The sequence below is a fragment of the Aedes albopictus genome, chromosome 2, assembly GCF_035046485.1.
Source record: "Aedes albopictus strain Foshan chromosome 2, AalbF5, whole genome shotgun sequence".
NCBI lineage: Eukaryota > Metazoa > Arthropoda > Insecta > Diptera > Culicidae > Aedes > Aedes albopictus.
Genome location: NC_085137.1, coordinates 200,417,542 through 200,431,069, shown reverse-complemented (window position 1 = coordinate 200,431,069; position 13,528 = coordinate 200,417,542). Strand labels below are relative to the sequence as shown.

Genomic DNA, 13,528 nt, shown 5'->3' with positions numbered 1-13,528 from the left:
AAAAAAACTCCTGGAGAAATCACAGAAGGAGATTTTGGAGGAATCTAAGAAGGAACTCTGGAATGAATTATTTGGAGGGATCTTTGAAGGAACCCCTGAAGGAATACAATAAGGAGGAATTTTCTAATGGAAAACCAAAAAAAAATCCTTGGAGAAATCCCAGAAGGAAGTGCTGGAGGAACTAAAAAGGGAGACATTCTCAAAAATGGGAATCCCAAAATAAACTTCTCTAGGAATTCCAAAATGAACTGCTGTAAGAATTTTAGAAGAAACTCCTGCAGGGTCCTTCGAATGTCGTGGTGAATTTTATTCAAATGAAATCAATTTGATATTCTTAATAGATTCATAAGTGAACAAACTAATATCTTCGGAAGAGCTTCTAGGCTAATATGGTAGCAGAACGATGGGTGGTTTATTGAGTCATTAGCTTTGGTGATAATCTCCATTGGTTGCACCTATGGTCTTGATGTCGGCGATCTGAACCTGGCAGTCGGCAATGTTTCTTGCTATTGTTGTTTTTTCTTAATATTCTATTAGCATACAAGTTAAAATTGAAATCAGAGCTAAGTTCGAGTTTTTTTACATGAAAATTTTGTTGAGGGGGGGGGGTATTTAACAAGCTACGTCATTTATAGAGGGGGGGGGGGGTGTCTGAATTTGTGACGAAATGCTACGAGGGGGGAGGGGGGTATTGAAAATCGCTCAAAAAAAGCTACGTCATTTATGGACGCCCCCTTATAGTTATGGCCACTTCCGGCTGGACACCCGGAATCAGTTCCAGAACATCAAAGGTTCAGATATGGTATGAGACTATTTTCCTGTTTGTCGTTCATCAGGTTATCGAAAAACCCACCATTTGATGTGTCGCTTGCATGGGTTTGGTTCACTTCTATAATTTGCCACTTTTGGCGGGACACCCGGAACCGATTTCGGAACACTCAGTTCAAATATGGTCTGAGACTATTTTCGTGCTTACTTTAAATCAGGTTATCGAAAAAGTCGCTACATATTTGATGTGTCGCATGCATGCACAGAAAAAAAAATGTAATTAAAATTCAGCGAGAAATCATGCACATAAAGGGAATGCTAGAGTTAGTGCACTTTTACTTGAGATATAACGTAAAATTACATTACCATCGTGTAAATTTCCGGTTACATGACTATTAGCGGAAATTTACACGAATGAAACGTAGTTTTACATGAAAACTCATGTAAATATACACTAACTCTTGCATTCCCTTTATGTGCATGATTTCTCGCTGAATTTTACATGAATATTTTTTTCTGTGTGGGTTTGGTTCACTTTAATATTTGGCCACTTCCGGCGGGACTGAGAGCCACAGATAAAAAGTAGCTTCAGGTGCATGGAGCTCGATCATCGGACGAGGAACTGCAAGGGCCCTGATAGGTCCGCTTTGCGTTGGAAATGCGGCGGAAATGGTCAAGTTGTTCGGGATTGCACGAAGCAACCGAGGTGCACCAGATACGACTATGGCGATGGACCAGAGCTCCTTATATACATCCCCATCCACATAACTTGTTTCTTATCGTTTCAGAGAGCGATCAATGGCATTTAAGCCTAGGCTTATTAGCCAGGAAACAGGGTAAATGAATGTATCCCATCCCTGAAGCAAAAAGGCCCATGGAGTGACAACATCTCTTAGCTACGTTACTCCCATCGTTTGTGTTTAAAGATGTATACTAAAACACTAACACTCACAACAACACATCTACATCACCTACTCAAATACACAATCTGAATCTTGTCAAACAGCTCGTTTATAGAGAATCCCAAATCAACCCCTTCCAAATATTCATCTCCTTGACACCTGGAGTCGATGAGTTGATGGCTTCTCATAAAATATGTGTCATATTATCAGATCCTTTCCTATCCTCGTAACGGAGAAGATGGGCGTGGCCAGCAATTGAAGTGTTTATGTATTTTTTACTACAACCTCTGATTGGATAACTGTTCCTTCCCAAATAGCATTTCATAAGCAAATACAATGAGGGTGTTAAAGTTAAGTCTATGGTTTTAACATGAAAACTTTTAGTATCTACGAATTACTCCGTGACCACGCAATTCAAAGCAACGCATCGCATTGCGACGCAGCACAGCAACTGTAACGGCAGTCGATAACGGAGGCAGCATCGATTTTTTTTTCAACAGTGGTAATTGGGAGGCGGATTATGGAGAAACATAATAGAGTTAATAAACTATAGAGGACGAATGTCGCTGGCGTCGCTGCCGAAACATCTTTTGCTGGCAAAGATAGGCTGGGATATAAGTGTCAAAGCGAAAAAGTATGCAGTTTGACAGATAGATACCCGACATGTTTCCGGACGAGAACAAAGGGAACAGCAGCGACATTCGTCCTCTATAGTTTATTAACTCTATTAGAAACATTAGAGAATAATATGGCTGCCACCATCAGGGTGCGAGGCCGCCATTTTTAAGAATCCAACATCTTGTATGTAAGCATTTGTGTATCCACAAAGGATTCCATTGTGGATACACGATAGATGTTGGCTCCTGTCAGATGTATTAGGTGGGATTAGGGTTGCCACATACGTGGCTGCCACAATGGCCGACTTGGACCCTTACTCATCTTTTTCAAGAGCACCAAATCTTGAAAACTCGTAAACAAATGCACTCGATTTGCAAAAGCTGCTTTTTTTGCAAGTGAGTAAAGCCAGGATATACCTACGTGCGTCTTGGTTCGACGCTTCGTTCGTCAGATTTGTGCTTCTACAGGGTGTTCAATAAGTTCGGATACACCATATAACTTGAATTAATTTCACATCTGTTATTCAGATTTTCAAAGTAAATGTATTTATTGAAAGGTCATATAACACTGATCAAATGCAGCATATGGTTTTGAATAACGTTTTTATCTACTTTTTTTGATAAGCCTTAGATGTATCCAATATTTGATAGCTCCGGCACGCTAGTATAATTTTCGAAAAGTTCCTCATGCTACAGAAGTCTAAAACGATGACTTTTGAGTTTACATCCCACTATACTAAATTAAAATAACTAAATTATGAGACAAAAATTTTACACTGCTATTTCAGTGATTATTTGGCGATAAATTTGCAATTTTAGTCAAAATGTGCTTAAATCTATAAAAAAGGCATAAATACATTATATAAAGCCAATTTTGGTAAACATTTGCCATAATAGGGATAAAATCAAGTTTTGGAAAAGATAATTATGGATTAAATTGAGATATAACGCAGCCTTGCTTTTTTACAAACCAAAAATCATAAAAACAGTTACAGCGACAATTTTAGCAGTTTTATAGATCAAGATAAAATGACTCCGTACTTCACCCAATCTGAATCTTATACATTATTTCGTATGATTATAGTTGCTACCACTAATGCTGAGGACAACAACCTAATTTGATTTAACTTAACAACATTAATCAATAAAAACTAGTCAAAATGCCAAAGAAAGACGTGCGTGCCGGCTGAAAGGAACTTGAGACACATTTGCAATTATTACAAAAGGATAAAGAACAGTTTATTTCAAAACATATACTGTATTTGATCAGTATTATGTGAGCTTTCAATGAACACATTCACTTTGCAAATCTGAATTACAGATGGGAAAAAAATTCAATTTTATTGTGTATCCGGACTTATTGAACACCGTGTATAGTTTGTATGCAAAATTGCAATGAGATTTCTTGATGTTTCACCTTAAAGTGAAGTTGATCGTATCGGTGTGCATTTCGCAAGGACGGCCGGAAATCCATCATAGATGTGACGTTCTGTACCCCTTCGTTTACGAAGTAGGCGAGGAATACACACGTAGTAATTACCAGGCGATTCACTACAGCATCGGTCGTCAAATGTTCTCTCCATTCTTCATCACACCAACAAAGCCAGCCATGAAAATGTTTGACACTTCTCAGGTCATTTTGAAAGACCACACACATGCACGAAAAAGACGGTTAATATATTCTTCTTTACCGACCTTGTTGTCGTCCTTTTCATGCTCGTGTTATACTTGTCAAAATGACCTGAGAATGTGTGTAATTGACTTTCTTTCATAGAGCTATGGAAAATCATAAACGAAATCGGTTTTCCTGGAAAGCAGACGATTAAACTGATCAAAAGCAAGGGTGGACGGTGTGCACATTTTGCCTAAAAAAGAATTCAGTATCTTTAAACGATAAAACAAAGTTTAAAAATCGGCCAACTAGTTCAAAAGTTATGATTTTTATTTTTTTTATTTTTTTAAGTTTCAAAAAATTTCAATTTTTTGAACCAGCCTATCATAAAATTGGTCTAAATGAAAAAAAAAATACGACTCTAATTATTTTCCATGAACTTCAAGCGCACCAAGTAACACGATTTTCGTAGTTCCACTATATAGATTTACTGTGGAATGGCTGTATAAAGACAACGTTGTAGCAAACGAAAATTGAAAGCACCCTTCAACTGGAAAAGCTGGTCAACCCACAGCACTGTTAGGTCTCTCTCAAGGAACCACTTCAACTTAAGGACTTTTCTCAACTCTAATGAAAGAGGCGGTATTTTGTTGTTTGGTTGTTGTTCTTTTTTTTCTTATCTTCTCGGTTGTTGTTGATGATCTTCTCTTGAATTGTTTTACCCGCGGAGGCTACGATTTTGCTGAGCCTCTCACACGGTTTCGTAATTCATACAATGTTTTGTTTTGCCCTTTGTTTGATAGTTTTCTTTTAAAGATGGTTTTCGAGTTCTACAGTGAATCATTATGCGCCTCTTTTCTGCACAGAATGGTTGTCACCCTCTTGTTTTGTGATTTTATTTTTCAAGGATGATTAATTGGTTTTCGACTTGGTTTTCATTTTGTGTTTTTTTTTTAAGTTTTTCATGTGCCGTTGCGGTCCATTGGCTTGTATGCAATACAATCAAGTGGTTATAGAATATTCATATGTTTGCTTTTTATTGCATAATGATATTTTCGCCTTTTTCATATAGGTATAGCTCATATAGAGTGAAATCATGCTGCTGCTTATTTCTTTATTTAAAGCATATCAGTTTTTCAACATTCTTATCAATATGCGTTTGCTTATAGTTTATTTATAACAATTTTTTTATACCTTCAACAAGACATTTATTATTCGCGTCTTGTTTGTGATATTACTCATATTCTGTATAATATGAACAATATTATAAATGATCATGCTGCTGCTGTCTTAATTCTAAATCTTAAAGCTATGACCTTACCGTTAAACATTGTATTATTAAGGTTATACTCTGCTAGTAAAAGATACAGCTGCATGCTGCTGTAAATCTTGGTTTCTTTCGCACAGTTTATTGTATCTTTCAACTGTCCATACGAGCGGATGGGTCGGATTTTCGACGTTTGCTGTCTACTCAACCGGCTCCCTCCTAACGCTTATCAGTTTTGCATGAGGTTATTTCTAACACTAGATTTTGAATGAGCTCCTTCTAGGTGAAGAGAGTACAAGCTATAGGATGGGTTTTTTTTATATATGCTGGGTATGAATGATCATTCTGCTGCGTATAATGGATAGTGATTAATGAAAAACACTTGTCTTTTCATAACAACATTGATTAGCGTTTGTTTTTTTGTTTGTTTTGGTTTTATATAAGTGACATTAGCTTTCCTTACACTTTTCCAGATGTTTCTTCCGTTCGTTGATGTTATTCTCCGGTTTTAAATCGAATTAGATCCAAATAGTGTGAAAGTTGATGTTGATACTTTCTTTCGGCTCGCAAACGAGATGTTGTTGAATGCGAGTACCTTCTGTTGAAACGATGTATTATTATGTACCGATCCTAATTTCTCTAAACAAATAAACAATCATAATTTAGTATTTTAGTATGCGTATTTTTTGTGTTCATTGGCATTCTTGTTCTGAAGCACGGCCCGCCCAGGCTCCTACAGAACCGGGCGGGTCCAAAACATGGTTCTCTACTACTGTGTTTGTTTTTCCTTATTTCAGCACAACCTTTTTGGAAATTGGTACCGTTCAACTGCAATTGTAGAACTATTTGTTTTCCTTCGAACAAAGATTAAACATTTAAAACTACTACATTTTTGTTTGTTTTTCTTGTTTTCAGTAATACGTGTTTTTTGTTTTACCATGTCACAAATACATAATTGTTAAGAAACTTGAAACTCTAATTCCACTAACATACATGTATGATCATAAATTTGCATATTAATATCGTGCTTGTTTAATATTTCTTCTTTTCTTCAATATATTCTTTGTGGATTTTCAATCCTGCAAAATTGTTTTATTAGCTGATACAAACTATTTCAAACCAAAACGTGAGTAACAATATTCAAACAATACTCAAAAGCATTTTTTTTTTTCAACAATCATTTCATTTGAAAATTATATTTCGATAGAGCATATTTGTGAAAAATACACAACGAAAGCATTACATCGGCTTCATCATAATAACACTGATTGAAATCATTCCATTGATGATGCCCACTGTTAAGCAACCCCAAGCCGTACTTCAAACTTAAACTCATTTCAAACAACTCGTAATAAATCAGAAAAAAACTATCAAAACTGACTGCGATCGCCTCGCTATCTTCTTCTTTTCCACCCGACCTTCAGCAATCATTCCTTGGCATTCTGCATCATCTCCACCTCATCTTCTCCTCCAGCCTGTCGTTTCAGCTCCGCCCTAACCTGCTCATCCACGGCAAACATCGGTCCATGTCCCGGCACCAAATAATCGGCAATGGCCGCCATACGGGCGCGATTGCGACGTTGTGCCGTGGGATCTTCGCTCCCGGCATCCAGCCAGAGGGCACTGTCAGCAATGTCGTCACGCCGTTCGAACAGATCCCCGACGATGGCTACCGTGGTACCGGTAGCGTCCTTGTGGTCGCCGATACCGGACAGATTAGGTGCTGCTAGGTTGCTCTGGCGTATCAACACCGAAACGCAGGACAACGTGTGACCGGGCGTGGCGACGATTTCGATCGTATCCGACAAACGGTAGGGAGCTGGAAGGAGAATGACAGAAAGAATGGTTGATTGAGATTAGATGCACGGGAACGTGATGCTGTAAGAAAATATTATCAGATTAAAAAAAAAGGAACAGTAGGATTTATTAACCCTTATGTGGCCGACAGGGTATCCGGGTACCCAGCGCTCATTAAAAAAAGCACGGTGTAGAAAAAAGCAAAAAGTTTGTCGGACACATAACGGTTAACACGTAAATGTTTTAGCAATCATAAAGCAACTTAAATGATTCTGGTCATTGTTTTCAAAACCTACTTCAAAGTTTCTCAACGCCCAATGATTGGTTAAACTACAAAGTGGATCTGAAGACCGTTGAATTTATTTCATTTCAATACACTAGACTATTTGCATTTCTCGTACACCAAACAGTACTGAAAGGCTTACATGTTCACTCAAAAACGAATTTTCGATAGAAGGCTCAGAGGGTCGAATCACATATACCAATTCCCAAGTAATAATACTATTGCTGATTGGTTTTGTTTGATTTTTATTAGGGTTTTATTACAGCAATAATCAAAACTTACAGTTTTATGACTACTTTTATGAAAACCATTAATGAAATATTTTATAGTATACTTTAAGATATCCATAAATGATTTTAAGAGTAAACAAAACTTTCCGATATGTAAACCTTCTGGCATTCATTATTATCACAATAAAACTGTTCAAACTCTCAACAGATGGCGATCCGTTCGATTAGTAACGACATCTGTTGGTAGGAAAGCAAAAACTACGACACTGCAAGGTTTATTGCGGTCATCATAAAAGTAAACTTGCTTTCGTTTCATTTTCGCTAATTTTGGTTGTCGCCATATTAAAGAATCAACTGACGTGAATAGAAAATAGTTAATTTTGCACAAATAAGCAATGAATTGATAGTTTGCCACCATTTCCATGACATGCTCACATAAATAAATTGTTTCAGCTGAGTTTTCTTGTGATTCGAGATAGTTTTACTCAACTAACAAATTGATTTATTTCATTCCGAGATAATAATATTCACCATTTCCGTGGCGCATTAATTTTATGTTTCTGCAACACCAATATTCACGGTAAAATTGAATGCGCATAAGCCTACCACCTCAATAAATACTAATATATTACTTTGACATGATCGCTTCCTACTTACGAATGATGTATCCTCCTGAACTTTACGTGCCAAATCAAATCAAATAAGCTTTTCTGCATCTTGAGCTGTCATAGTTTTTGTTGAAAAAAAAAACAACAACAATCATCATAACCTCTTTTCGGTTTTAAAACAGTTTTATTGCTACTCTTATTGTGTTTTGCAAAATCTCTTCCACTTAGCCGGAAGATGCTCTTAAAAAGGTTATCAAGAGGTTTTGATGTATAAATCAGTTTTATTGCAAGTTTTATGAAATCGGTCATGAAGATCTCTTATAGAGCCGAACAAAACTAAAAATGTTACTTGGGAATAACACAGTTCGACGAATTAACATGATGCCTGTGTGTGTGTGTATGTAGGTGTGCGTGTGAATATGTGTATGTATGTCTGTCTAATCTAATCTCTAATCTAATCTCATACTAGCGCAGCCATTACTTGAATGCATCCTGGAAAATGACGGATTTTAGAATCAGTCATTTTTCTTGTCTAACGGCCAGGCCAACTGCGCAGCATGTGCCGCAGAGAAGATATCGAGGGATGGAACAATATTAACGTGATCACTATTTAATATTACTCCACACCTTGAGATCGAGGGGAAGGATGGAAGCGTGGACCTCCCGTACCAAACGCTTCCAGATTGTTGTGGTTATATTGTATAGTTATGTGTATGTATACTCGCCGAAGTCGTCTTTGCTAAAAAGGATTAGTATGAGTTTTTCGACGAGTTGGTAACCTTGATTGAACCTGGAATAGGAGATTGACGCTTTGGTGTGCTTGCTGAAAAGAAGAAAGAAAGAGGGAAGAAAAAAATAAAAGGGAAGAAAAAAAAGGGGGGGGGTGATTTGATAGATAAGTAATGTAGAGTGTAGTAAAGCATGTTTTCTAAAACAGATAGTTACTTTTTATTGTATTGAATAAACTGATACAAGAAATACGTGATTCTCTTTTTTTTTTTTCAATGAAATCTTACGTAGTTCTAATTGTTTCGACGTCTCCTGTTTGTTGATTTATGATTTGAAGTCCTCCGTTCCGAGCCCGCAGGAACATCCTGTATTGAAATACTGTGTTCTTGCTTGTGACGACAGTTTGATTGTCATTTTTCTACACGTTGCTTTTGGTTTTATGGTCTATGAAGATGGCGGTAAGACTAGAACGTAAATAAGTTAAAAATTTAAAAACGTTATATGATAGTGCTGAAAAGGAAACTATTTCTAAACATATTTTGTTTACTGCTTACCTATTCTGTGTCGTTATTATCCATATTTTCTTCGTGTCCCACCTGTGATTCTTCGCTATCCGATGATTCCGGGAGTTCATATAACTTATGTAGCTCTTTACGCATACCTTCTTTGTTGAACAGCAGTTCCTCGTAGTCTTGCCTCGTCTTTCCAAAACACTCTAGGTCTTTGTCGAGTGATTGTTGCCAGGTGTCACAGGGTCTGCATTTCCTCTTCGGACCAGGCAGTTCAAAGTTGTAGGCAACGTGTAAAAGATGATTATCTCTTCTCCTCATGATATGTGCCCAGTACATAATCCGATTAATCCTGATCTTCTTTGTGATGGTGCGGTTCAAAAGAAGTCTCCTGGTAGACAAATTGGATTTTTGACCGCAGGCAGCCGACCATTCCTTAACAATTTTCCTTTCGAATCGACGAAGCGATCTTCGGTTTTGGGAAGTCAAGGACATTGCGTTGAGGCCGAAGGAAACCGTAGGAATTATTACCGTAGCATATATCCTCCTGACAATGCTCCACGGTGGTTTATTTTTCAGAAGAAAAGGAAGGATAATCTTGCTCACACGCGTTGCCTTCAAGCACCTCTGACGAATCGTTTCGGGTCGGTTCAATGTCGCCGTCATGTAGATGCCCAAGTATCTCAAAGAAGAGCATGACTTGATTTTCATTCCTCCAACTTCAACTTCTTCAATTCTGGGTTCTTTTGTTGATAAGGGATCCCTGATCAAAAGCTCTGACTTACCAGGGTGTATTTCCAGTCCCGCTTCCGCAAGTAGCTGTTTCAAAGCCGCTGTTATTCTATTTAACTTATTCAGGTCCTCGCAAATGATTAAAATATCATCTGCATAAGCGAGAATAAGAGGTGTTTTGAGCGTTCGTCTTTGGTTGAGAGTGATCTCCGGGAAGAGTTCCTTTAGGCGGCACAAAACATAGTGCAGCACTATGGTGAAGAGCCTTGGTGACAATGGACATCCTTGCTTCACGCCTTTGCTTTTGCATACCATAGGCGTTCTCTGGTTTTGCCATCTTACGCAAGTTTTCTCATATAACCCTAAGTTTATGATCCTATTTATAATGTAGTTTGGTATCCGTAGATACTTTAGCGCGTCGATTAATACTGGCTGGCTGACTGAATCGAATGCTTGCTTTATATCTAGCGCAAAAACGAAGACCTCGGTTCCTTTGTTCCAAAACTCCTCGGTAATCCTTTTGGCAGTGAATATGTGATCCTCCACTGCTCTATTACTCAGAAAAGCAGCTTGGTAAGTCGGTAGGGCTTCCATTGATTCATCCAGCTTGTTCAGGGTATATGTCGCTATGATTTTGTATACGATGTTACATAAGGTGATTTTCCTATAGTCTGTGGTGTCCTTGGGTGCTGTTTTCTTCGGAATCGGTATCTGTATCGTCTCAGTTATTTCCTCAGGGGCCTTTTTGTCAGTCCATATCTGCTTGATTAGTTCCTCGAGTTCAACGAAGAATTCATGCGGAGCATTCTTCAGAAGCTCTGCGTTGATGCCATCAAGCCCAGGGCACGTTCCATTTCTTAAATTGTAAACGATGTCTTTAATCTCCGAGAGTGTCGGAGGTGGAACAACACTATCCTCTGCTAGCAACTTTAAAGTTTGATTTTCCACCACCGAATCAAGCAGATTTTCTAACCATTTGTGCTGGCTGATAATCTTACCACTGCCTTTGCGAGCTGCTGTTCTTTTGTGCTGCTTGAGGAATTCATACGTTTTCCTTACTCTCAAATGAGGCTCTACTTGGTGAATATCGGTGAAAAACATCTTCCATGATCGCCAAACGCTTTCCTTTTTCGCTTGCTCAAAATCTCTTCGGGCAGCAAACATTTCTTTCCTGTACAGATCTATATCCGGGAATTTCCACTGCTTAAAGCGCTTTTTCATCAGTGCCGAATATGCCTTCTTTGTCTTAGGACTTCTCGGAATTTTCCTGTTTCGCGGAATGGCTTCATTGGCTGCGTCGGCTAATACCGTCTTCAGTTTCTGCCAGTTTGGACTGGGATCTCCTTCTTTCAGACGGCGGTTTATGCAGTCTTTGTAGTTCTTCTTGTGTTTCTCGCTAGAAAGCAACTTCACGTTCCACGAATTGGTTTGTTGGGTCGTTAATGGCATTGGGCGACTGGGTTTGTAGTACGATGGTGCTCTTATGGTTATCGTTAATATTTTGTGATCCGAGTTGAACAGCTTTGGCCATTCTGCTTTGATGTGCTTTTCCTTAATCCTTATATTAGAGTGCTTTGGTTGTAGCACGTGATCGATTTGAGAAGAAGTCTTGTGATTCGACCATGTTTGTAAAACCGACTTAGATCTCGCGAATGTGTTCCTTATTGATAAATCGAACTGGGTCACAAGCTGTAACATAAAAAGCCCATTTTCATTACAAGTTTTATGCGATAGCTGCTTGCCGATCAACGATCGTTGTTCATCTCTGATGTCGTCAGTTCCAATATGACCATTGAAGTCTCCAATTATTATGAACTCGTCCTCAGGAGGGATCTTGGATATAATGCTGGAAATTTGAGCAAACGTGTCTGTTTTTCTCCCATCGGATGATACATGGACGACAATAACGATGAATCCGATTTTGCCTTTTTGCACCCAGGCAGTGCATACATCTTCTGAGTATTTTCGGAAATATCTCAGAGATGCATTGGAATGCTTATTGACCATGATGCCGGTACCCCTATGGCTGGTCGATGAAACGGTGGGGCTGCAAAACCAGTCGAAGTTCTTCGTTGAAGTCGCCTCCCATGCCATTCGCGTTTCCTGTACTGCGCAGATGTCGACATTGTTTTCCCACAGTTCAGCATCCATTGCATCCCGTTTATCACTCGTAGAGCAACCACGTGCATTGATAGACGATAACTTAAGTCTGTCTGAAGTCTCTGGTGACCCGCAGCAAACCACATTCAGCTCAAGATTGTCGGAAGAATTGCAGCTGTTCATGTTTGGATCCTGTGCCACCGACGAGTCTGCATTTATATCCATTGCAATGGTCCTAGAATATTTCAAGCCTAACTTTAACCTTAACTTTACCAAGCAACGTGAGTCGCCGTCCATACATTTCGAGATGCTCCAGGGGGGGTATGAGCACCCTTATGATCACGTTGAGTTAATTAAAAGTAACACAATTTTTCAAAGTACCTCTCTTTATGGTCAGTTCGAAACATGCTGCGGGGTGAAACGGGCACCTCTACGGGGCAAGAAGAGCACTTCGATCAAATCCAAATATTTTAACAGTAAATTAACCATACAGTGATTGATATAGTAAATCTTGTTAATATTTTCTAATGTAAGTTGAGATGCTTTGCAGTAAGGTAGTAATATCGGCTGATACCTGAAGTATGGTAAAAAAATTGAATCTAACATAAAAACCTTATTTCATTCTGATGATTTCTTTTGAGAAAAAGCTGAAATTCAATGCTATTGACTAGTTTGACGATATTTTTCAATTCGTTCGTTATGAAGTACTTTCTATTAGGTTTACAAGCAGGATGGACTTTATTCGAACGGATTATGAAGTTGTTTGGACAAAATTCATCATAAAATTAGTAAAACAGAGGGGTGCTTATCTTGCCCCGGATGGTCATCTTACCCCGTCCTACCCTACAGAAAGAGGGAGGGGGGAGTGATCAGAAGTGACGATTTCTGCGTTATGCAATATGCAATAAATTGATGCCGCCTAATGTTACAAAACCATTGGACAGAGTGAATTGATGTTAACATTCGTTATTCACATAATAAATTCTAGATTGTGGATTTCAGGAAATGAAATATTCCTGGCATTTCCACAAATCGTCTCCATTGGTGAGTGTTCACTCCTAGCGTAATGCAAACTACTTTTGAAAAGTTGTGACCGATGCTAAATGCTAATCTTACCGTACACTTTCCAGAATTGGTTGTCGTTCCTCAGATTTTCTTGGGCGGAATGATCCTCCTTCTCCCCGTTCAATAACTATTGGCTCTAGAGAAAAACCTTCTGATCCTTTGAATAACTGATGTGCCTCCTTTTCGAATATTATGATGTCCCTTTTCAGAACCTTCGCTATGGCGAGGCAAGCTTCAATGTCCACGTCATGTTCCATCGCGTCCCAATGGGTGAGAAGATCTGCCAGTTGATCCGATGCCAGACCAATT

At 38.6% G+C, this 13,528-nt stretch overlaps 1 protein-coding gene across 1 annotated transcript in view; it reads right to left on the bottom strand.

Annotated features, from left to right (window-relative positions):
- Positions 1–5,577: 5,577 nt before the first annotated feature.
- LOC109400308 (metallo-beta-lactamase domain-containing protein 1) overlaps positions 5,578–13,528 on the bottom strand; it is a 324,294-nt gene continuing 316,343 nt past the window's right edge. The window contains exon 3 of the mRNA XM_019672803.3: positions 5,578–6,985. Within this exon, the coding sequence (XP_019528348.3) occupies positions 6,594–6,985 (392 nt within the window). The 3' untranslated portion in view covers positions 5,578–6,593. The remainder of the gene's footprint in view (positions 6,986–13,528) is intronic.